Raw genomic sequence first — 24,678 nt, 5'->3', positions numbered from 1 at the left:
GCACTGAGTCTGGAACACAATGAGTGCAACACTGTTACTGATTGTTATATTTGTTTCCAAAACTAGACCCTTAGAATTACACCCCGTGATGATTAAAACAGTAACTTTCATTATGTGTTTGGCTTTCCAAAAGAAAACTGTCATGAAAAATAGCGATTTTACAAAACAATAATAAAGCAGATAACTTTAAAGTTTGATAACTTTATCAAAGAACAACCACAACAAAAGTAACAGCTGTTACCTCTCACCTATAACATTGCCAAATATTAAAGAGTGATAATTCCAGAGTTAGTGGGACATTCTCATACACTGGTGAAGGAACTGTGACCATTTCAGACCAGCACTATCCAACAGAACTTTTCGTAGTAAAGGAAGTGTTCTTTGATGTGTGCTGTCCAATATGGTAGCCACTGGCCACTCATGGCTATTGAATATTCGAACGTGGCTAACAAGACTGAGGAACTGATACTTAATTCTATTTCACCTTAATTTAAATTTAAATAGCCACATGTGCTAGTGGCTAGTATACTGGGCAGCACCGTTCTAGAAGGCAATCTAATATCTATATGGTTTTAAAAAACCACAGGCTTCCTTTAACCCACTTTTGGTAATCTATACATAGCAATAAAAGTACCTTAGGGTGGAAGTGAGGGGAAGATAAACCAAAATAAAATATTTAAGGGTAAGGAAAAAAAAAAAAGAGGTCATAATTTAAAAGGGAATATATAATTTCATTAATGTGAAGATATATACGTCAAAAAATACATTTTTAAAAACCCACCACAGGGTTCTAACATTCAAAAAGAGCATTCATGTCTGTTTACACATGGACACAGCAATATATGGAAGGATACTCCCAAAATGTTCATAATGTTATCTCGGATGGTAGGATTTTTAGGTAATTATTACTTAATCTATTAAATCTTTTTTATAGCTTGAATTTATGACTATGAATTATTTATATACTCAGAAAAAGAAAACTTTAAAATATTTTCATTTGGAAAAAATATACACCATATTACTGGATCAAAGGATAAACTCAGTTTTAAGGCTTTTTTCTGTCTGCATAGCCGAACTGCCCTCTAGAAAGGCTGCCCCAACCTCAGCAACCAACTAGCAATTCCCCACACACATACCCTCACCAACAGCAAGCACTACAATTTTTTTCACCTTTGCCAATTTAACAGGTGAAAAATGGAATCTTTTTTATTTGAATTTTATTTATTACTAGTGAAAATGCACTTTTATTCACTTATTTGCTAGTTATTTGTATTTCTTTTAGAAATATCTTGTTCATATCCTTCTGACTTCATCATCAGGGTGTACCTCTTTTCTTATTAGTTTGTAAAGATTCTTTATATATTAAGGTTATCAAACCTGTCCTTTCATGCCCATTGCAAGTATCTTCCCCCTTTGCCATTTGCTTTGTTACTTTGTATCTTGCTTTCAATATGTAGAAGTTTTCAATGTTTATGTAGTTAAAACCTACCAATTTCTCTTTTATGTTTTCCACCTTTGGTGGTATACTTTAAAGAGTCCATCTAGGGGCCAGCCTGGTGACACAGTGGTTAAGTGGGCACGTTCCACTTCTCGGTGGCCCGGGGTTCACCAGTTTGGATCCTGGGTGGGGACATGGCACCACTTGGCAAAAGCCATGCTGTGGTAGGCGTCCCACATATAAAGTAGAGGAAGATGGGCATGGATGTTAGCTTAGGGCCAGTCTTCCTCAGCAAAAAAGAGGAAGACTGGCAGTAGTTAGCTCAGGGCTAATCTTCCACACACACACAAAAAAAACCCCATCTCCGTTCCAAGTCCTCCAGGCCTTCTCCCAATAAAGACTAAAATTTATTTACTACTAGTTCTTTTCTGGCTTTATTATTTTAATTCTATCTCTTCAATGAGATTTTCACATTTCTACTATAAAAATATGCTGATATATTTCTTTAAAATGACCCATAACTTTACCATGTTAACTATTTTTGTGTGTTCCCCTCTAGCCTTTATTTCATAAAAATAACAGCTTCTATTTATTGAGCATATCAGGTCAGGTGCTTTACAAACTTTATCTCTTGTAATGTATACAATCCTGTGAGATAGATATCACAGAAGAAGACACTGTCCATTTGATGGAAGAGGACACTGAGGTTGAAAGGTTAAGGACTTGTCAAGGTTACTTCCTGTCAGCAGCCATTCTGGAGTTTGAACATAGGCCTGTCTAACCCCTCAACTTGTATGTATAGTAGAAAATAATTTATATCCTGCTTGTTTAATATTTAGTATCATACGTAGTTGTGACAGTTAACATTGTTTGTACCTACTATCCATAACCATTTTAATAACAGCACATTATTCCACACAGTAATACACCCCAATTTAATTAACCATTTCCCGTTATCAGAAGTTTGAAATGCTTCCTGGTTTTTCACTGTTACATATAACTCTGAAATGACAATGATTTTATCTTTCTAAACTGCTTCCTTAAGATAAATGCCACAGAACCATATTACTGGGTCAAATGAAATGCACATTTTCTGTGGCTGTTAATTATATTATGATACCTTGCCTTCCAATGAAAGCTGTACTTATTAGACAGGGAGGGCTGGATTGATCTTTGCAGCTTCACTAACTTTAGATGACATTTTAAAAAAACAGATTTTAACATTTCTCAAAAACTGTTTTCCTTTGTTTTATAACCCAGGCTTATGTTTCCATATTAAATCGTAGACTAGGATAGAAATTTTCCAGTGCAACCCCTTTATCTCAACGTGAAGAAGGTAAAGCCCAGAAATTACATGACTTGGCTGTGTTCACCTGTCTGGTCCCATCAGAGCCAGACACTCTGGTTATTCGTAATGCCATATAAATATGTCTAGCGTTTAGTGTGTTAATGCTGTGAGGATGCTAGTGTCTTCCCTATCACACACATAGTGGACGTTTCACTTTCAAATTCCTCAGTAGATGTTAACCAGAGACCAACTCGCTGCTTCCAGATCTGCCACTAGCTACGCTTCTGGTCCAATCTTAAACTCTTCTCAGAAATATACAATACACTTTCAACTACTTTAACAATTCTTCAGAATAATTTAGGATTTGAAGTTTCTTTCGTGTGGAGAGGATGGTTGAACAAAGCACAAGATTTATGACAAGAGCTTTTTTCCCTATGTTTAAGGCCTGAAAGAAACATGTATGTACAGGCTGAAACCAAAAAAAATCATTGCTAAGTAAGGGCCTCCTTCACCCCATGTAGCAGGAGGTAAACTATGTAATCACACCCCTCAGTGTTTATAACCCAATGAAGAGACTAAAATGTCAAGGCCAGAGAGATCTTAGAAACTGTCTGCCTACAACTAGAAGGACCGGCAACTAAGATATACAACTGTGTACAGGGGGGATTTGGGGAGATAAAGCAGAAAAAAAAAAAAGATTGGCAACAGTTATTAGCCCAGGTGCCAATCTTTAAAAAAAAAAAAGAAACTGTGTGGAGTTCAACCAGCTCATTTTATAGAGAAGAAAGTAAAACCCTAGAGGGATAAAGCGACTTGCCCAAGATCACACCAAAAGGTAGTAAAAGGACTTAAGCATTTAGCCCAGAAGTCTGGAGAATAGTGCAGAGGCAGGTATACAAAATATTCTAAGACATTAAGACCAAAAGATGCTTAACGGAAATAAATACCCAAAGTATAAAAGGATGGAAAGAAAACACAGTTCTGATTGACAAGGTGGAAAAACTCAGTGACTAAACGTAGCTGTTTTTGAAACCACTGAGTCTTCTAGGTAGCACCTTGAAAAATTTCACCTAAGCAAGCTCTGTAGATAAATACTTCAAGGAGAGCTCCTGAAGCAAATGAAAACAAACCGAAGAGATCATAGATTCTGACTCCGCAGCTTTCAGACATCAACTGCCCTCCGACCTCTCACCCACAGGATACAGACGCAGCTCACTCTAGGATATTTTGGCTTTCGTGAGCCTTTATTATTTTATCATCCTCCCTATTTGCTAAGAAGCTGCCTAACAGATGAAATTATTGAAACAATTTCAGGGAGGGAGAGTGAGACTTTGATATCACATGAAAACTCTGTCTTCAACTTGGAGAATTTAGTAATATAAAAGGACAAACAAATCATGTCACAAATTCTCAATCAATTTTTTAATGCATATATGGACTTTTTTTTTAAGTATCAGAAAGAAGGGTATGTATCATAAGTCTAACGGAAGAAATAAATTTCGAAGCGGGCTTAAAGAATGGATCATGAAATCAACTTAGTGGGTCATGACTAGCATTTTTTTTCAAAATGCAATAAAAAAGAAACACCAGGAAAACTGTACGTAGGAAGGTTAAGTAAGTTCTATTGTGTGAAACTTGTCTCAATTATAGCTATGTGTGTGTTTACTGAGTTGAAATATAAAACAGATGTTTTTACTATGAGTCACTTTCAAAAAAGTATGAGAAACAAGTTTAAAAGAGCATTATGCAAGTAACAGAAACAACTGGATAGATGCTGTAATGCATCACGGCTTAGAGAAAAATATTGGGCTGTAATAGTGAATAAATGCAGGAGAAACAATATGAGAAGAGAATAGAGAATCCCAAAATCAGTTTCCGTGCTGGATCCCCAATGCCAGGCACAGCGTACTCAATAAACGTTTGTGGAGTGAATGAAGGCATAATTATGGAAATAATTAACTATGAGACCAGAGGCCACCAAGGATAGGAAGAATATAATCAAAAACACGTATGAAGGGGCCGGCCCATGGCCTAGTGGTTAACTTCCACTTCAGCAACCTGGGGTTCAAGGGTTCGGATCCTGGGCGCGGACCTAGGCACCCTCATCCAGCCACGCTGAGGCAGCATCCCACATAGAAGAACTAGAACGACCTATAAATAGGATGCACAACTATGTCCTGGGGCTTTGGGGAGAAAAGAAAAAAAAAAAAGAGGAAGAGTGGCAGCACATGTTATCTCAGGGCCAATCTTCCTCATCATAAACACAAAACGAAAAAACATGTATGAAGACGATTTCTTTGACAGCAGCTTTAGAGAAACGGAAAACCGAAGGGCATTTCATCTACGTATTTACGTGAGTGTGTAGACGGATTTACACACATACACACGCCAAACACACTATTACAGCACATAGAAGCATGGGGAAAGCACGGATCGTGCACAAATCTGATTAGAGCCCCCTCAACCAGCAGTCCTGACGGCAGCGAAGGAAGGGGTAAAAGGACGTGGACAGCAGGACGGACGGACTGACGGCGCCCCCGCACAGGGCGCCAGGCGCCGACGTGGAGCCGCAGGCCGCCGCCCAGGGCACACCGGGCCGAGGCCACAGAAGGCTCCCACCGCGGCACCCGCCTCCCGCTCCTCACCATCTGCATGGCCTCCTCCATCCACTTCTCGGTCTCCTCCGCCGACACGGAGCCCGCGCCGCGGCCGACCGGCGTGGACTCCTCGGCCGCCGCCTCCATGGCGCCCCGGGGCCCCGGCGGCGGGACGCTGGCACGGAACGCCGAGGCTGCGGGCCCAGTTTCCGGGGGAGCCGGACGGCGCGGCGCCGGGGAGCGAATTGCGGACGGACCCGGGCGCCGGCCCAGAGAGCGGTGCGGCGGCTGGAGGCGTCCGGCCCGCCCAGGCCACGCTCCTCGCGCGCGGTGACAGGCTCTGCGGAGAGTCGCGTTGGTGGCCTCCGGCGCGCGCCGAGCCGGACGACGGCTCTCGGACGGGGTCGCGGGCCAGGGGAGGCGGAAGCGGCTTCCCGGGGACGCCCCGCGCCGGCGGCCCCTCCACCCCCGCCCCGGGCTCGAGGATGCTGCGGTCTACGTGGAATTTTCTGAAACGTCACAAGAAGAAATGCATCTTCCTCGGCGCGGTCCTCGGAGGTGGGTGGCGGCGTCCGTGGCGGGGCTGCTTTCCGACCGGAGACCGGCGTCCGGAGTCGTGGGGGGGCGTTCGACCGTCGGCGGGAGCGCGCTGCGACCCCGGGCCTGCGCCCGTCGCCCCGACCGGGCTGCCGGGCTCTCGCCCCCCCCCGCCCCCCGGCCCCGGCGCGTCCCCCCGGGCTCCGAGCCTCGCGTCGGGGCGGCCCGGTGCTGCGCGTGCCGCCCGCTCGCAGCCGCCGCGGGGCGTGCAGTCCGTCGGGAGTCGTGAACACAGCGCGGGTGTGCTGAAGGGCTGGGAGAACCCAGATCGGTCTCCGAGCGCTGCTTCTGCTCGTTCAGCGTGCAAGCTCAGCTGGAAATCACGCAGGGAGAAAGCGCTTGCGGGATGCTGTGCCGGCGCCCTCCGCATCGTCGGGATCGGGACCGCGCCCGCCCGTGTGTCTTATCTGGGTTGCACACGCCGAGAGGAGGTTTAGAAACAGACGAGATAACCATCTTGGGAGCCTTTTCCTCCTGTGCCAGTCATGTCACAATATGCAGGGATTTGAAGGAGAGGAGAGAAAGCCTTGAGAGAGAGAGGAGAAGGAAATGTAGGAATGTTAAGACGGAATTTTTAGAATTTGAGTTTTTTTGAGAGAGCTTATCACTACGTGCTTTGGTTGCAGAAATACTTAAAAAACAAGAACAGAAGTTTCCCAAAGAATTTGGTTGCTTTTCTCTTACCGTTAGATTATATTCTTTCGCCCCTAAACAACTTGAAATTAGCAATACTCTTAGCATCAGGGATTTGATCTGTTGTTCTTGAAAGTCTGAAACAGGATTCTTGTTGATGAGGCGAAGAAAATCTTTTCCTTGTCTCCGAGGACTGTCACAAGTCGATAGTGAGCAAATGTAAATTTTTATCACATTCTTTGAGAAATCCTTTATAGATAAAATGTATTTTCCAATATCCTCAATTGCTGATATTTAATATATATTTTAAATTATGGTAAGACTACCGAGTCCATTTTATTTGTAGAACCTAAAGATATGTGTGTGATGGAAGAAGTATAAGTAAAATATTTTTGCCACTACTCCATGAAGGAAAATAATCTCTCTTTAGGAATCTCAGAAAGAGTAGCATACCCCTTCAGACTTACAGAACAACCTAATGGTAGATTACGCATAATCATAGGGGAAGTGAAAGAGTATAATACTTAAGAGATAGTTATAGACTTTTTCCAAAAAGCTATCAAGAGCTTCATAGTTACAAATTAAGAGGAATAAGAAAGAAAAAAGTTCAGAGGGACAGAAAAAGAAAATAATCCTAGTGTTTTAGAACAAAAAAGGAGGTCAGTCTAAAAAGGAAAGAGTAGAGGACTGCAGTTGGCATTTGTTTGAGCTTCCTATTCTTCCTGCTTCAGGGGAAGGCCTAACATGTTAACAATTCAGTTAATCTAATGGAGGAAGCGTTTGTCGCCATGCCTGTAGTGTTGAAGGCAATGTGATTGGAACTACAGGATTTACAGAGATTTTTAACAGTAACAGCTGCCATTTATAGGGTGCCCAGTGGGCACTGTGCTAAGATTTTCTATTCAGTGGAGATGGCAACTAGGGTAGTTACTGTTATCCTCACTCAAAAATGTGGGAACTAGAGCCCTAAGAATTTAGGAAACTTGCCCAGAGTCTCAGAGCTAGTAACAAGGAAGCTAGAATTCAGACCTAGGTGTATTAGATGCCAACGCACGTTCTCTTTCCACACTTCACCGCTCTGCCTTCAAGAACTTCACGGTCCGATAGGGATGAGAAACAAGTGTTTTGTCCATTCAGGCTGCTATAACAAAGTACCACAGACTGGGTGGCTTGTAAATGATGGGAAGTTATTTCTCATAGTTTTGGAGAGTGCAAGTCCAAGATTAGGGTGCCAGCATGGTTAGGTGAGGACCCACTTCCGGGTTGCAAACTTCTTGACGTGGCAAACTTCTATCCTGAGGTGGCAGAAGGGGCTAGGGAGCTCTGTGAAGTCCCTTTTATAAGAACACTAATCGCATTCATGAGGGCTCCACCTGCGTAATCTAATCGTCCCCCCAAAGACCCCACTTCCTAATACCATCCCATCGGGCATTAGGATTTCAACAGATGAATTTTGAGGGGACACAAACTTTCAGACCATAGCAACAAGTATACAAATAATTAAAATGCAAAACAATAAGAGAGTGGAAAAATGCTATCCAAATCAAACTGGCGGATAGCGTGTGCAGTCGTAGAACGTCAGGAAAGGACTAAATGGAAGAGGCACATTTTGACAGGCTTGAGAGCAAGGTAAGATATCAACATGCCTGCTCCGAGAAGTTAGGCCATTCGGTGGTGGGGAGACCTAAGTAAAAGCTTTGAGTTGCAGGCCTTCTTAAATAGGAATTTCCTGCATTTTGAATAAGCAACTCCTTTAGACCAGTTTGCACAATTTGACCAGTTTATGAAAAAACTAGAGCGGTGGTTCTCAAACCTTTTGGCCTGAGGTTTACTTTATACTTTTAAAAATTAAGGACTCGAAAGAGCTTTTTAAAATTCGTGTCAGTAGTTGCCATATTAGAAATTAAAACCAAGAAATTTTTAAAATATTAATTTAAAACTAACAGTAGTAAACCCATTACATATTAACATACGTATTTTCCCAAAAAAAGTTGTGAGAAGAGTAGCATTGTTTTACATTTTTGCAAATCTCTTTGCTGTCTGGCTTAATTGAAGCAAGCTAGATTCTCATGTCTCTGGATGCTTTCAGTCGGTTGCGATGCCACATGTCGTGTAGAATCCGTGAGTGCTAGAATACTGCACTGTACAGTCATGGGAGAATGAAAATGGAAAAGGCTGGGATCACTGTAGTGTTATTATGAAAATAGTTTAGACTCACCGATCCCCTGAAAGAGTAGTAAATGCCTCCAGGAATACCAAGCCACACTTTGAAAACCACTACACTAGAGAAAGTGTTGCAGAACGGAGAACAACCAGATTCATATTTATTGCCTTACTGATATCTCAGAATCCCAGAGCACTGATTTATAATTTATATCTTAATCCCTGTGATTTTTGTTTTTTCCAGTTTTTCATTTAGTCATTCATTCACTCTTTCATTCAACAAGCATTTGCATGAGAGTCAGTGCCTACTGGGAGTACAAAGAAATAAGACCCAGTTCTTGACGTTGAGGAACTCACGGTGCCGTCCGGAGAGCAGAAATGGAAATAAACAGGCGGAGGACAATGCTAGTGTTCTAGTGCCATAACAGAGTGGGGTGCTGTGGTGGCATTGAGGAGAGAAACCTGAAGGTGTCTGGCAAGCTTCACTCGAGAGTCCGCTGGGGTTAAGTTGTACAGCTAGCAAAGGAGAAGGGGGCACATATTTATATTTTTAAGAAGTATTATATGTTGTTTGAAATGCTAAAGGGACGTCCCAGACTCAGAGACATTGCTTTTGATGCATCAAAGCATGTCTCACTGGCTAAGCACAGGAGAAACGGGGAGAGGCAAAAGATGAATTTGGGGGACTAGCTGCATGCAAATAGTGAAGGGCCTTCCTCACTGTGCCATTCTTCAGAATTTGTATCAGTGCTTCCCAGACTTTAGTTCAGATAACAGTCACTTAAGGGGCTTAGTAAAAATGGAGAATCCTTTTTCCTAGATTCTGATTCTTTAGGTCCAGAGTGCAGGTCATTCGGTCATCCATTCATTAAGCAAATATTTCTTGAGCTCCCGTTTGTATCAATATCATGTATTAGGGATACAGCATCATACAAAACAAGACATTTGGGGATGTTTTCAAGGAACTTCCTTAAAGGCTACATTTTTGACAAGTATCCCCAAGTAATTCTGATGTAAGTGGAACAGGGAATGCACATTAAGAAATGGTGGCAGGGTGTTGAAGAATTCTGAACGCAGGAATGTCAGATTTAAGTTTCAGAAAATCACTTTGCACATTAAAGATGGATTGGAAAGGCGTGAGACCAGAAACAAAAGAGGAAAGTTAGGAAGCTGTTAAACCAGTTCAAGGGCGATCATATTCAGGGTCTGAGTGAAGACAATGGTAAAGGAGCCGGAGTACAGTGGCAAAATTTAGAAAATATTTCCGAAGTAGAATCAGAATAGCAGGATTTGGTGGTCTCTTGGTTTGGGAGTGATGTTAATAGATTATTTTCAAACTCTTATTGAAATTGTTAATCTAGTAAAATACTTGTATTGCAGAGATTTTCATCCAGGAAGAGAAGATTAAGAGATGGTTTTAAAAACCCAAATTTATTACGTGGAAAAACTGAAGATGTTTTGCTTTACCCGGCAATGTTCTGAAAGGAAACCTCAAAACATTTTACGTTTATTTTTTGAAGTATTTAGTGAATGTTTTCATTATTCATAAATCAAGTCATAGCTACAGAAGAAACTTCACAGCTTTTGTAATTAATCATAATCACATCAACATAATCATATAAATCCCAAATAATCCCATAATGAAATTTTATGAATGGGGAAATTTAGACCAAAAGAGAAGACAGGACTTGCTTGAAGTTACTTACTTAGGTGGTTCCACAGCCGTCTATATCTGCTGTCAGCCAGGCCAGAATTCAGGCAGCCAGTCAGGTGTATAGATGATCCTGAGCTCTGTATTTCAGCGAATGAATTCTCTGCCTTCATTCTCACTTTCCTAGAGAGACAAATCTGAAAAAATCAGAATTTATGAATTTGGGGACTGAGAGCCTGGGTAAATTGGACCTTGTGTAGGGACTTACTGCAGTGCTAACTCAAGAAAAATAGTGGATTGTGGGATTGTAGCCTAAGTCCATGTATCAGTTTGCTAGGGCTGCCATAACAAAGTAGTACAAACTGAGTGACTTAAACAACAGAAATTTATTGTCTCTCAGTTCTAGAGGCTGGAAGTCCAAGGTCAGTGTGTTGGCGGGATTTGTTCTCCTGAGGGCTGAAAGGGAAGAATCTGTTCCAGGTCCCTCTCCTTGGCTTATAGATGGCCATCTCCTCCCTGTGCCTTTATGTCATCTTCCCTCTACACCTGTCTGTGTCCAGGTTTCCTCTTCTTATAAGAACACCAGTCACGATGGATTAGGGCCTACCCTGATGACCTCCTTTTAACCTGATTACATCTGTAAAGACCCTACATCCAAATAAAGTCACATTCTGAAGTACTGGGACTTCAACATATGAATTTTGGGGGCGACACAATTCAAGCCATCACAATTCATTTTCTTCTTTTACCTTTAGGTAGAATATACTACATTTATCAAACAAATATAGTAGCCTAAAATATTTTTATCAAACACTGTTGAGAATCTAATGAAAGCAATGGACCTTCTCCCCAGGAAAACACATATACCAGTCAAATTTACTATTCCAGGAAATTCTTAGCTATACAAAGAGCATCATTACATTTCATTTTGCGTTGTTATTATTATTTGAGAAAAAGTGTTCATTTATACATAATCATTTTGTACGTAACTTAGCAATCTGTTGTGCAAGTTAAATTCAGGCAATTCATTGAGAAGTAGTTGCTGTATGAGAGTTGCCTGTCGAAGGGCTGCTTTGTAAAACCTAAGCCAGTTTCTTCGTTTTGTTGGTTTTTTGACACTGTCACCAATTTATTGAGGATGCATTACAGGAAGCCACTTATGTGAACTTTTGTTCTGTAGGCATGATTATAATACACTTATTTGCATACAAACATAACAGCAATCATTCTTCTGCCTACTTATTTGTAGCACATACCCTTTTACTAAACTATTATTTTTAAGAATGTATAACTTGTTACCATACAATGCTTATATTAGTGAAATAATTCAGAATATGTGTTTGCTTTGCAGTTCCTAGAGGGCTGCCTCCTCCCCAACCTGTGACAGACAGACCAAATCCAATTATTTAGGTCATGCACAGCTCTTAGGTTCTTTTCGGTAGATACTGGAGGACACAGACAGTTGGAGGTAGGTGAGGCTTAGTTACTCCCCTACAACCTTGTTGCCAGGTTATAATGAAACAAATTCTGGCACCCATGAGAACATTTGTTAGCAAGCCTAGAGGAACAGTATCATAACTGGTTCAGTAAACCAGTTGACCCACATAACTGGTTCAGTAAACCTGTTGAACCGCATAACTGGTTCAGTAAACCGGTTGAAGTGCCAGTGTCCTTTTTTGGTGCTACAACAGAACCGTGCTTGAAAGATTTACCTGAAGCAAATGCAACAGTGTTCTACCTGTAGGATTCTGCTGGCCTTTTGGTTAACTCCTTTGACTTAAGAATCCTCTGAACTAGCAGCTGAGGGAGGATTCAGAGCTAAGCTGTTCCTAAGAGTGAAGGACTTGCTAACATATATTCTTATTCAAATGAATAGTACTAAAATGTTTTAGCTAATCCAGTATCTTAAACACTGCTAATGAAAATCCATTTCTCATATTCATTATGCTAGATAAAAGTTAGCTGAAGTGCTTAAACCTTGGAGTATGGCTTTTGATCAAATGCTAACTGACTTTTAACTCGGAAGTGTTCACATTCCCAGATGGACAACTGACTACCCCTAGGGTATAGACCAAAACGTGCACAGGTATATCATAGTATCTATGCTGAAATGTGTCAAAGTGAATCACGGGCCATCTGATCCCACCTATATTTTTATACTGCAGTGTTAGCATTTACAAATTTTTGTAGCCTCTTCTCCCTTCCTTTTTCACTGAAGTTACTGGTTTCGGATGTCTACCTGACTACCTATCTTTCTTTTATTCTTCCTATTCAAATTTTTATCTTGTATTTTTAAGAAGTAATATATGTTGTTTGAAGAATATATGGAAAATATAGAGAAGCAAACAGAAGAAAAAAATCACCTGCTATCCCACTATTCAATAATAATCATTGTTTATTATATGTTAGAAGTTAAAACCCTTCTGTTTTTCTGTGTATCTACTTACATTAAAAAGCAAAACTTCCAGGATCTTATTTTATCATCTAACAATCTAACATGGATATTTCCTTGACTCATTAACTATTTAGCAGTGTAGTTTTTAATAGCTACATAAAATTCCATTGTCTGGATAAAACGTAATTTGTTTAAATGTTCCGCGATGCTGCACCTTGAGAGCCTCTCCAGTTCGCTGGGAGGGGCACGGGCAGGCTCTGTAGACTCAGTCCCTTTCTGTCCCCTCAGATCTGGTCCTTGTGTGCCCATCTGTCCTTGGCTGTTAAAATGCCCATCTCTTTTTCTGTCTCTTTAGGTCACAGTTCTTTAATTTAGGTTTTTAAAAGTTGTAATTTTTAGCTTGTCACTAATATAAACCTTCTATTTGGATAAAGTAGGTTAAAAATAACGTTTAGAATTTTTAATACTCTAACTGGATTAATACAATAGCTTGTTTTAAAAATTAATTTTAGGAGTATATATCCTGGGGAAATATGGGCAGAAGAAAATCAGAGAAATGCAAGAAAGGGAGGCTGCAGAATACATTGCCCAAGCACGACGACAATATCATTTTGAAAGTAACCAGAGGACTTGCAATATGACAGGTAAGGCAAAGAGAAATATTTATACCTGTATAAAGTTACTTGATGATTTGCATTAATTTACACACCTCAGGGCCAAAGTTAGAGGAAAAGACAAAGGAAGAATCATAAATCCAGCAAGTATTTACATGATTTAACTGAAATACATCATTTAGTGTGGATTTTAAAAATCACTATAAAGCAATATACAATATAAATGCCTGTTCATTCATTTTATTTATTCATTAGGTAAATGCTGGGGTACCCAGCACTGGGGAAGCAGAGAGTAAACAATAAAAAGAAAAATCTCTGACATTCAGAGTTTATATGTTAATGAGAGAAAAAGATGATAAACAACAAATAAATAACTACAGACAGTGATGGTTCCTATAAATTATGAGAATAAAGCTGTGTGAGAGTGGGGCTAAGACAGGGCAGTCTGAGAGTCAGGCCTCTTTGAGGAGGGAGCACTGGAGGAGAAACCCAACGACACCATGGAGGGATCCAAGCACGATGCCCGTGCTGAGAACAAGCCTGGCACGTTTGAGAAACAGCAGCAAGGCCGTGTAACTGGGGCAGAATGAGCAGTGGGAGAGTGCTTGGAAGTACGGCTGTGGGAGTAGGCTGATCCCATGCGGCCTCCTGTGTCATGGTGCAGAGTCATGAGTTGGTTTAAGTTACAATCGACTGCTAGAGGCCCCTAAGTCCAGCACCAGAGTACGCTCAGTCAACGTTAATTAATGGTAAACCTACTGGGAGGCTGCCAGAGCAGAATCAACTGCCCATATTTGAAGAGGACAAGGTGTTATAGTATAATTGACATAACTCCTTGAGAATTAGTTCTCAAATCCATGTCAAACCTGTTTTTCTTTTTTGTTGTTTAAAAAAGCTTAATCCTTTCTCTAACATTTCTTTCAAGAACAATTAATTTATACAGGTAGGTTCTCTTCAATTTTGAAAGTAAAATTTTTTTCAGAGTTGAAGTGACTATTTTTACTTCATTCTCATTTGACAGGTAAAAAGGCTGAGATTAAGGTTAAGAGACACATCCAAAGTTACAGCTGGAGTATGATTTTTAATGCTTGAAATAATAACACTTCATTCTGTAAAGCAAATAGTGATCGTAAGGACTGTATGTAGCGACAGCTCGGATCAGGCCCCGTGAGTAACAGCCCAGGCTTGAGGGCGAGGCAGATCTGGGTCAGGTCCGCGTGTTGCCGGGGACATCTGTGTGTCTGGGCAAACCTGAACCTCATTCTCTCTTCTGTAAAATGGTCGTCATCACCCCACTTCATAAATGTTTTGTGACAATGTGATGAGGTAATGCATATAAAGTGCTTGGTACTTAGTAAGTCCTCAGTAAATGGTAACTTTGTAAAAATTACATAATTCTTTAAATTGATATTTAGCATTTAATGTGATGCTGCCAAAGATGTTTCAGTGAATTTTTAGAGACTAAGAACAGTCCATTTCTGGTTATTACTCACATTTTCAGAAAATAGAAAAAGGTGTCTGCTGGGGTCTCAAAATACGTCTCAGATTGACATGGACCCGTATGTCAGTTTGGGTGCTCTGGGAAGCAGATGCTAAGATGGGATTCACTGTGCAAGAGACTTACTGGTGGAAACACCTGTGAAGCCTCAAGGGGAAGGAGCAGCAGTAGGCAAGGAGAGTGCAGGTCTGGCCCTTGAATGGAAAAGGATAAGAAGGAAGCTTAGGTGAGAAGAGTCTCCAGCCACAGCACAGTTCCAAGGAAGTTTTGGCAGGCCAATGGGGAGTCCTCAAGCCAGAGTTCCATGGTAGGGGAGTCCCACAGGCGTAGGCCTGTTTCGGTATCCACACTAAGCACTGTCATTGGCTGGGAGCAGTGCAGACACCGTAATGGATCCAGAGGGCTGGCAGCTAAGACTGCCAGTTAACTATGCGCCTCCCTGCAGAAGGTGTGGGTGGCACATTTCCATGACCATCACAACCCTTAGATGAATAAACAGCTGACTATAGGCCATTAAAAATAAAATATGGTCATCACTAGGAGCCAAAATACAGGTTCACTGAAAAACTTTCCAAACTAGCTTTCATGCATTGGTAATGGAGTTACAAATCATATGATTAAATTTCTATCCTTTTGAATAAGGTGTAACAGATATACTAAAAAAATTTAGTACTTTTGGGTAAATATAACGAGTTGTTTTTACCCAAGAAGTTGGTTCCAACTTGAAAGCATCTAATGGAATGCTTTTGTGTCCTGCCCATTGGCTTTATCTTCCTCGTGATTTTACTAAAGATTTGGGAGGAATGCTTATTAAATTTACACACGACACAATGCTTGGTCACATAGCTAACACCACAAATGAAGTTTCAGGATGCAAAATAGGCTTGTCCCATTTAAGTGCTAGACTGAGGTGAATGAATTGTCCTGCTTTAAAAGTCAGTTGTACAGACACAGAGTTATGCAGACTTCCTTGGATTTATGAGTAAGGATTGGGAATTCCAGCTAAGCATAAGCTTGTTTTGAACAAACAGTATGATGTGACTTACAGAAATACTAATTTAGACTACAGTAATAAAAGGTCTGTGGTTCCGATCAAAGGTGGTTGCGGCATGCTTTGTAGTAGTCGAAGTGTAGGTGCGTGTCTGCCTCTCACATGTTTAAGAAGATACAAACTGGAATGTGTCCGAAGAAGCCAAATAAGGGTAAGAAGAAGAAGAGCTAACACGTACTGAGCGTTTCCATGTGTGAAGCACTGTTCTAAATGCTTTAGGTCTCAGTTAATCCTTACAACAATCCTAGAAGGTCGATCCAATGTTATCCTCAGTTTACAGATGAGGAAACTGAGGCACGGAGGAGGCACAGAGAGCTTCAATAATTTGCTCGGGGTTACACAGATTCATAGCTGGTGAAGGGTCATCTTGTGATTTGTGGTTGGACTGGGGATGTTTGTCAGGCAGACCAGGTGGCTAAAGAAAGACATGAATGCTGTATTCAAGTGGATACAGAAACATATTTGTTCAGTGTTAATACAGATGGGTAGAAGAGAACAGACTTGTCCTTGGTTGAGTAGGCTAAAGTGGGAAGTAAAAAGCTCTTCTCTCTCAGGAGAATAATTGAAGAGACTCCTCTCAGACCTTGTTGTTATATACACATCATCTTTAATTCCCTGCTTACTCTGTTTCTGAACGTGGGCCTCTAGCCTTGCTTTTTCTTGGTAAGGTACCGGACCGTGTTTGGGCTCGGTACACATGCCAAGTACACCAAGACATAAGCCACCTTTCCCGTTGGCTCTGAGCTGCTACTTTAGTTAATGGTCTAAATGACTGGTGATTTAATTGTACAGCTTGAGGAATATGCTGAAGCTGCATAATGCAGCGCTGAAGTAAATGTCTAGAATAGGTTAAAAGTTGAATTTTCTGTGGAAAAAATAATATGGATTTTCTAATTAGTATGTCTCGCCTAGTCAAGAAGTAAAAATCATACATTAAAGTTTTCCCTTTTAGAGTGTGGCATTTATGATCTCTTGGTATTTTTTTTCATTTTGTTTTCATTACTTATTTCGTGTTAGAAACTCATTTTAAGTTTATTCATGTGGATTTCTCCATTTCTTATACCATGCATAGAGCCATAAATAAAGTAACTCCTATAATTACATGCAGTCTTTTTCCCCATAGGGTATTATCTCGTCTTTTAAGTTTCTCTTATTCTTGGCAGTTGCAGGCAGTAGCCACTGGCAAAACCAAAACTGCGGCTCAGCAGCTCTTAATTCCTAGCCTGATGCGCTTTCGTCTAGATTATAAAAAATGCTTCTCGCTTTGTAGTATTTAATAAACGTTTTTCTAAAATTAGCAATAAAATAGGAAGCAAAAAGTATGGCTAAAGATAAAAATGTTGTTTTTAATCATTTTATTATATCAGAAATAAACATTTATTGTAAAAAGAAATTGAGGAGTACAGAAGAGGAAAAAGAAGAATTGCCCATAATCCATACCCCAAAGACCACTGTTAACATCTGGGAATAATTCCTCCCATTCTTTCTTCTATGTGTACTTGTCTACATTGTTGTGATCATCGTATATGTATAATTTTGTTCACTTAACATAAGCAGATAAATGGTTTATTAGTATGTAATGTTTTTATTCTTAATAATCATAAGAATTTGAAAACTCTAGCCCTCACCTTCCCTCCCAACCTTTGCTAGCTCCTAAAACAGTGTGCGTGTCTCACTGAGGGCAGTCACGTCACTTGTGACCTTTTTGTTTTCTGTTGGTGTTACAGTGCTGTCCATGCTGCCGACACTGAGAGAGGCCTTAATGCAGCAACTCAATTCTGAGAGTCTCACAGCTCTGCTGAAGAACAGGTAAGTGCGAGCGACGTGTTTTCATTTATACGCCATGCTGAAGGTCCATGGAATGAGCTGAAAGACTTCAGACCTCCTCGCTTCCTTATTTTTCTTTGTAGTTAAAGCTTATAATATACAGGCTGATTTAGAAAAAATATTTACCAACTATTTCACTAAATTCATATTTTTTTATTTTATCCTTTTATTTATGCTACACCTTGAGCCACAAAGTATTTAGGTCAACAATACTTATATGTATTCTGGTTTTCATATAAACAGATCTTGTAGCAGGAATTTGATTGTTGAACGCTTATCGAAAGTGTTGCTGAAACGCGTGATGTAAAGCTGACTACGTTAGACACTGTGCTTCTTAAAGGGCCTGCAATGATAGGGAAAGCCTGTGAGCATCTGTCTTAGATAACGAGGCATATGAACTCACATCTTAGGTTGTTAACGCAGTGAAGTACAGATAGAGCAGGAGCAAACGGCAATGGTGATTTGCCTACAGTGACAGCTTACCGTGGACACAGCGCTCTGACATGGACGCCATGTCTGTCGGGTGCAGTATGTGTTGGGGTATTGTAGTTTAGTATGATAGTGTGTTCATTTGAAAAGACTTCCAGAAGGAAATGGCTTCTTAGCTGAATGAACAAGAAGGGGGGAAATGGTTTCACAAAATAAATTTTCATTACCGTGACCTTACCGAAATAGTCACTTTCCTTGTAAGCACCCTCCAGTAGCCAGACGGAGGGAAGTGCTATTTCCGGGAGTCTCTCTCTGCCCATGCCAGTGGTAGATACCTAACATACATGAGCCCATTGAATTTTCACAGTCTCATTGTGAAGCAGATATTATCATCTCTGTTGCAGATAGGAATTTACTGCTAGGACAGGTTAAATAACAAGCTGGAAAATTTCTTTGACAGCATTTTCTACATTCAGAAAATACCTCCCAAAATAGCAATGGATTTGTATACTTGGAATTCTTTAAAATCTGATTAAACTATAGTGCTAGTGATAAGGGTTTTCCCCCCAAATTTCTTCACTCTTAGAAATTGACAGACTTTCGTCACTACTTACAGATGTAAGGTTTAATTTATAAATTAGTTCATATAATTATATGAAAAGAAACATAGAAGTGGATTACTGTCAGTCAAGTAAATGCTTAGTTACCACCTGTATGTATATAAGTAGGATATAAAGAAATATGTACATAAGTAGGAGATAAATAAAAGAAATAGATTTTAATTGCCTTCAGTTTTAGTCTTATTGGGGAGGCAGGACAGATGAAATAAGTGAATAGCACTTTGATAAAAGCAGTGTAATAACAGACCAGTAAACGTAGTGGCATTCTTTCTTTCTTAGTCACTCCGTTTCCTGCTAAGCCCTGTGTTCCCTCTCCTTTGAGGGATTCAAGATCATTAAGATAAAATCTCTTTCCTTTAAAGGCAAAGACTTTGTCATCCAAAGGAAAAAGTAGACAAAATAAATTATCATAATTCAAGACATATTATGTTTAGTCAGTGGTGAAAAGTAATAGGAAAATGTGGGGGGGGAAATGTGAGAGACTGAGAAGACAGAGATTGATTTTGATGCATAATGCTGGACAGCTTTGAAGAAAAGCTGTCATTCCTCTTTTCTGAGTCAATACACGGGAGAATTTCTTGAATTTCTCAGAGTTTACGTGGAGCAACAGTTCTCCTCATTCACTGTTTCCTCTTTAAATATCTCAATGTTATTTTTTCTTGCCTTTCTTTTGATTTGAAATTACTATTTGCAATTTTGGGGGAAAAATGTCCATCTGAAAAGTATTTTCATAGCGAGAGGCTTGAGCCTCTTTACTGTGTGATTAAATAAGGCCTCCAATCTTATGACTGCTTTTGTGTTAGTTTTCAGCCAGCTTTGGTCTCAGATAACCCTGTCAAGCAAGTTAATTTTCTCTTTAAACTAATTATGATAACTAATCAGAAATAAATAAAACTTGATGGTTTTATTTTGTCAGTTTCGTAATAGCAAATAAACCTCGATCACTGTTTTCAGTGCGTGGTATGCTTACTGAAGATTACTGGCGATGAAGTTTCAGTGGTAAAGAATCTTAAACATCCTCCGTCACAAGAGAGGCAGAACACTTTGAAAGGATGAATTTAATTCTTAAACAGATGTTTTAGTGACATTGAGTCCCATATTTAACTCGAGTTGATTTCCATCAGACAAATCATTTGAAAGGAATCTTTGCATAGAAAGTACTTTTCTCTGTTCTTCTACATAGATTTAGAATTGGTGTCTTTAAAAAAATAATGTGAATTTTTTTCACTTTTTTGAAATTGTATACGTTATCAATGATTACCGCAATCAAGCTAATTAACATATCCATCACCTCATGTAGTTACCATTTTTGTGTGTGTGGTGAGAACACTTAATACTTACTCTCTGAGCAAATTTCAAGTATACAATGCAGCGTTATTAACAGTACTGCTATGCTGTGCGTTACTCTCCAGAACTTCTTCATCTTATAACTTTAAATTTACATTTGCTTTCAAGGTCTAAATAGGGAAATGTCAACATGAAGAAATGTCTTGCGTGGCTATAGCTCTGTCCTTTCCCGCTAAAGTCACCCCAAATAAATATGTTTCAAGACAAATACTCTAATTTCCATTCTGGACTACTGCTACTAAGTACTTCCTATATTGAAAAAAAAATTTTTTTTGCAAAGAAGATTGGCCCTTGGCTAACACCTGTCACTAATCTTCCTCTTTTTGCTTGAGGACAAGTGGCCCTGAGCTAACATCTGTGCCCATCTTTCTTTATTTTTTGTGTGTGGGTTGCCGCCACAGCATGGCTTGATGAGTGGAGTAGTCCACACCCGGGATCCGAACCCGTGAACTAGGTTTGCTAAAGTGGAGTACACTACCCCACCAGGGCAGCCCCCCGTATTGAAGTTTTTAGAAACAACATTTTCCTATCTTTTTTCATTTAGAGTTCTATAAAAAGCACTTTGAAATTGTTCTGGGGAAACATTCACAAGAAAATGTGATTTACTTGCCATAAAATACCTAAGCCTTGCATTTTGGTTGATTCCCAGTTTAATCGGAGTAAATATGACATTCCACAACAAGGCTTGAACAGTGGTTTATGATTGAGGGGCACCTTGTGGGCTTTACTCCATATGTCTTCTGAACCTGTGCCGTCTAGGAAACCTGAAGTTCGAGAATCTGTTCAGTGGCAAAGAAAGATAAGAAGTGAGTAATATACCACAATTGTAATGGTAACTCAACTTCTTGAAGTTAAATTTGCGTCTGAATATAATAATATGGAATATGAGCTTGTATTTTAAATATCTGTGTTTTTTAAATTTCTTTTTTCTAATAATTTATTTCATTGTGTTTTACAAAAATATTGGTCCATGACAGATTGGAAATAGGAAAGAAAAAAAAACTTTTCCCTCCACATAGGTGGTTTGAAAAGCACTGAAATCCATCAACAGAGTACATCCACACAATGGAGTACGTGCCATAGTTAGGGAAAAAGATAGCTATCATCTGTATGCTTCTATGGAATAATCTCCAGGATGTATTATTATATTTTTTTAAAAGGTGAAGAAAAGTGTGTATAGTTTGCTACCATTTATCTAAGGAGGCAGATATGAATATATATACATATCTGTTTATATAAAGCAAAACAGTGACAAGCTAAAGTATGTTTTTTTAATAGTCACCTATGAAAAAGGAAGAGAATAAGGGATGATAGGAACAGACTTCTTTGAATATTTGACTTTGGAATTTTACATATTTATAAAGCTATATTTAATGTTTAAAAACCAATGTCTAAAAATTGACGGTAAAATAAATCAAATTAACCTAAATGTGTATGTAGTTGGTGGTATAATCACAAAGACAGAAACTCTGCCAGACTCAGAAACTCAGGCCTTTAAAACAGAAATTTGATTGTATATTCTTAGTGGGATATATACTCTTAGAGTACACAGAATTGAAAAAACAAAACTTTAAACTCTTTCAGTGTTGCTAATGCTATTCTGAGACTGTTGTGCATAGAGTTAGGGATGAAGCACGTTAGTAATTAGGTTGGTTTCACTGATTTCTAGTGTAGACAAACAGAAATACAGATGTAAGATCAGTGAGATAAAATTAAAAACCCTGTGGTCCTAATTTTGAATTAGAAGTATCAATATGAATTCATGATGTATTTTATCTCTTTGAATACATGTCCATTAAATAAATAAATACATGCATACGTATTTACTAGCTTAGTCTACTGAAAAGGCTTAGAAATAATGACCTACCTAGTAGCAATGAGTATCCTAATTAAAGGTTTCAGCCCCAGAATACCATGTCCCGCTACAAGGAGCCAGGACTCTTGGAGAAATGAATGATTTCAGGTCTGCAGCAAGAATTGAAGAAGATGAACCCAGAACAGCTTTTCATGTCAGTAAGCAAGGAAGCTGTCAAAGGCTAATGGGGTCGTGTCAAAAGGACTCAGAAAGCAACCTGAATAGTCCCTTCAGTAGTCAAAGATGGGTAATGGATCATCAGTAAGAATAATATCAATAAGATACTGAACATCAATAAGAATAATAACTACACTGGGTCGAAACACATCGAATATATATTTAAATTCATGTGTTTGTAATGATACTTTAAAACAAAAAGTGCTTAATTATCTACCTTTGAAGGATTACAGGACCTACTTCATTATTTGTAAAATGGTAAATGAGAGAAAGAAATAGACATTTTTCCTGCTTTTCCTAGATGATTTTATAATACGTATATGTGTATGCTCTGAAGGAGGATAAAGACTGGAAGGATCTATACCAATGTACTAATGAAAATGGTTGTTATCATTGGTTACTGAAATTGCAATTGGTTTTTACTGTATTTTGTGAGCTTTGTGTTCTGCAGGTATCCTGTAATAAAAATTTTTTTTTTTTTTTTTTAAGGAAGATTAGCCCTGAGCTAACTACTGGCAATCCTCCTCTTTTTGCTGAGGAACACTGGCCCTGAGCTAACATCCGTGCCCATCTTCCTCTACTTTATATGTGGGACGCCTACCACAGCATGGCTTTTGCCAAGTGGTGCCATGTCCACACCCAGGATCTGAACTGGCGAACCCTGGGCCGCCGAAGCAGAACATGCAAAGTTAACCACTGCGCCACAGGGCTGGCCCCTAAAATATAAATTTTTTTTTTTTTTTTTTTAAGATTTTATTTTTCCTTTTTCTCCCCAAAGCTCCCCGGTACATAGTTGTATATTCTTTGTTGTGAGTCCTTCTGGTTGTGGCATGTGGGACGCTGCCTCAGCGTGGTTTGATGAGCAGTGCCATGTCCGCGCCCAGGATTCGAACCAACGAAACACTGGGCCGCCTGCAGCGGAGCGCGCGAACTTAACCACTCGGCCACGGGGCCAGCCCCTAAAATATAATTTTATACAGCTGTGAAGTTCAAAGTTTTCTGTTATGTTACCTGATTATTATTTTCATATTTTCTGATTTTTTTCTTTAGGCCTTCAAACAAGCTAGAGATATGGGAGGATCTGAAGATAATAAGTAAGCCTGCATATTCTGTGTGACAACACATCCTTAAAATATTTATAAAGGGAAATCTTTTTACTCCGATATATGGATGACTTTTCTTTACCTCGTAGAATTGTCAGGATTAAATAGTTCTTATAAAGCAAGTAGATCGGTACCTGGTCATAGAAAGTACTCAGTGTGTGTTAGTGGTGGTGGTGGTGGTGGTGTTATTGTTATTGTTATGGTAATAGGTAAACCTGTTCTAGAATACACACACCTGTGTTAGGTACTGGTATCTGCAATGTTATCCTTCAAAGGAAGTTTTTACTCCAAGCCAGATAGTAACTTTACTTTGATATTGTATGCAAACTTTCATTAGTGATAAAAATTTGAAACGAAACATACACCCTGGGGTGTATGTATGTGTGTGTGCTTGTGTCTATATATGACACACCCATGTCTCAGAGCTTTGTACCATCAGTTATTCCTACGTTTTCGCATCCCTTCACCTAATCCTTAACTGAATCATGCTTAAGCTTTGCCTATTTGAAAGGAAATTAAACCTTTCTAGTACCGTGTCTTTCCTCAGCTTTTGTACTTTCTCACACCCCTTACATAACACCAAAGATTTCTACATTCCCTTTTATTCACTCCCACTCACTTTCCGCACACTACAGCCTGGCTGTGTCTCTAGCCAAGCAGATCTCGCGAGTATCATTAGTAACTTCTGTGTTGCTGAATACACTGGACTTTTTCCTCCTGCTAGACCTCCCGGCAGCGGTCAACACCTTTGCCCTCTCCTCTGTTTTGAACGCTCTGTCCTAGATTGCTCTGAAGCCTAATCTCCAGGTGGGCCCTGTCTTTTTCTGTCTGCCTCCAGCTGTGTAATGCTCATCCTCCTTACCTGCTGTTGAAGGCTCAGGCTCAGCCCTCTTTTGCTCTGAACCAGCTCCCTGGGCAACTCCGAGTTCTCAGCCTGCAACCTCTTGGTGCTTCCCAGTCCTTTCTTGTTTTCCTTTCTAAGCTAGTAATATATAACACTTTACTCAATATATTGGTCATTGTTTTTATCCGTAGTTGTTTCATTTGAGAGATCATACCCAATTTTACATTAAACAAGTTGTAAGGAGATAGACTATGAAATATTTTGAATTGCTAAATTTTTGTGCTTGAAACAGTTACAAATGTATTTTTAAAGTCATCTTATGAAAAAATAACCATAGGGATGGTTCATGATTTAACATTTTTGTGTTTTAATAATAGTACCAAATGATTTTCTTTCCTCCATGAAGGTTTCACGAGAAGTATCGTGGCTGTATACAGTACTTGTATGCTGGTTGTTCTGTTGCGAGTCCAGTTAAACATAATTGGTGGATATATTTACCTGGATAATGCAGCAGTTGGCAAAAATGGCACCGTAAGTTTAATAGGCTTAAA

At 39.6% G+C, this 24,678-nt stretch overlaps 2 protein-coding genes across 4 annotated transcripts in view; one reads left to right on the top strand and one right to left on the bottom strand.

The window, feature by feature from the left end:
* The window catches only part of ADAT2 (adenosine deaminase tRNA specific 2), a 31,353-nt gene extending 25,848 nt beyond the window's left edge, over window positions 1-5,505 (bottom strand). The window contains exon 1 of the mRNA XM_023632867.2: window positions 5,372-5,505. Within this exon, the coding sequence (XP_023488635.1) occupies window positions 5,372-5,470 (99 nt within the window). The 5' untranslated portion in view covers window positions 5,471-5,505. The remainder of the gene's footprint in view (window positions 1-5,371) is intronic.
* Window positions 5,506-5,601: 96 nt separating this feature from the next.
* PEX3 (peroxisomal biogenesis factor 3) overlaps window positions 5,602-24,678 on the top strand; it is a 33,879-nt gene continuing 14,802 nt past the window's right edge. The window contains exons 1-5 of one of the 3 annotated variants that reach the window (XM_023632863.2): window positions 5,602-5,881; window positions 13,275-13,406; window positions 17,653-17,734; window positions 23,231-23,274; window positions 24,534-24,658. In XM_023632863.2, coding sequence (XP_023488631.1) covers window positions 5,809-5,881; window positions 13,275-13,406; window positions 17,653-17,734; window positions 23,231-23,274; window positions 24,534-24,658 — 456 coding nt within the window. In that variant the 5' untranslated portion in view covers window positions 5,602-5,808. Of the gene's footprint in view, window positions 5,882-11,716; window positions 11,836-13,274; window positions 13,407-17,652; window positions 17,735-23,230; window positions 23,275-24,533; window positions 24,659-24,678 lie in introns of those variants that run through there. The other 2 variants (XM_023632866.2, XM_070256255.1) reach the window with 2 other exon arrangements.

Source organism: Equus caballus, chromosome 31, assembly GCF_041296265.1.
Source record: "Equus caballus isolate H_3958 breed thoroughbred chromosome 31, TB-T2T, whole genome shotgun sequence".
NCBI lineage: Eukaryota > Metazoa > Chordata > Mammalia > Perissodactyla > Equidae > Equus > Equus caballus.
This window is presented reverse-complemented; position numbering and strand designations above follow the sequence as displayed.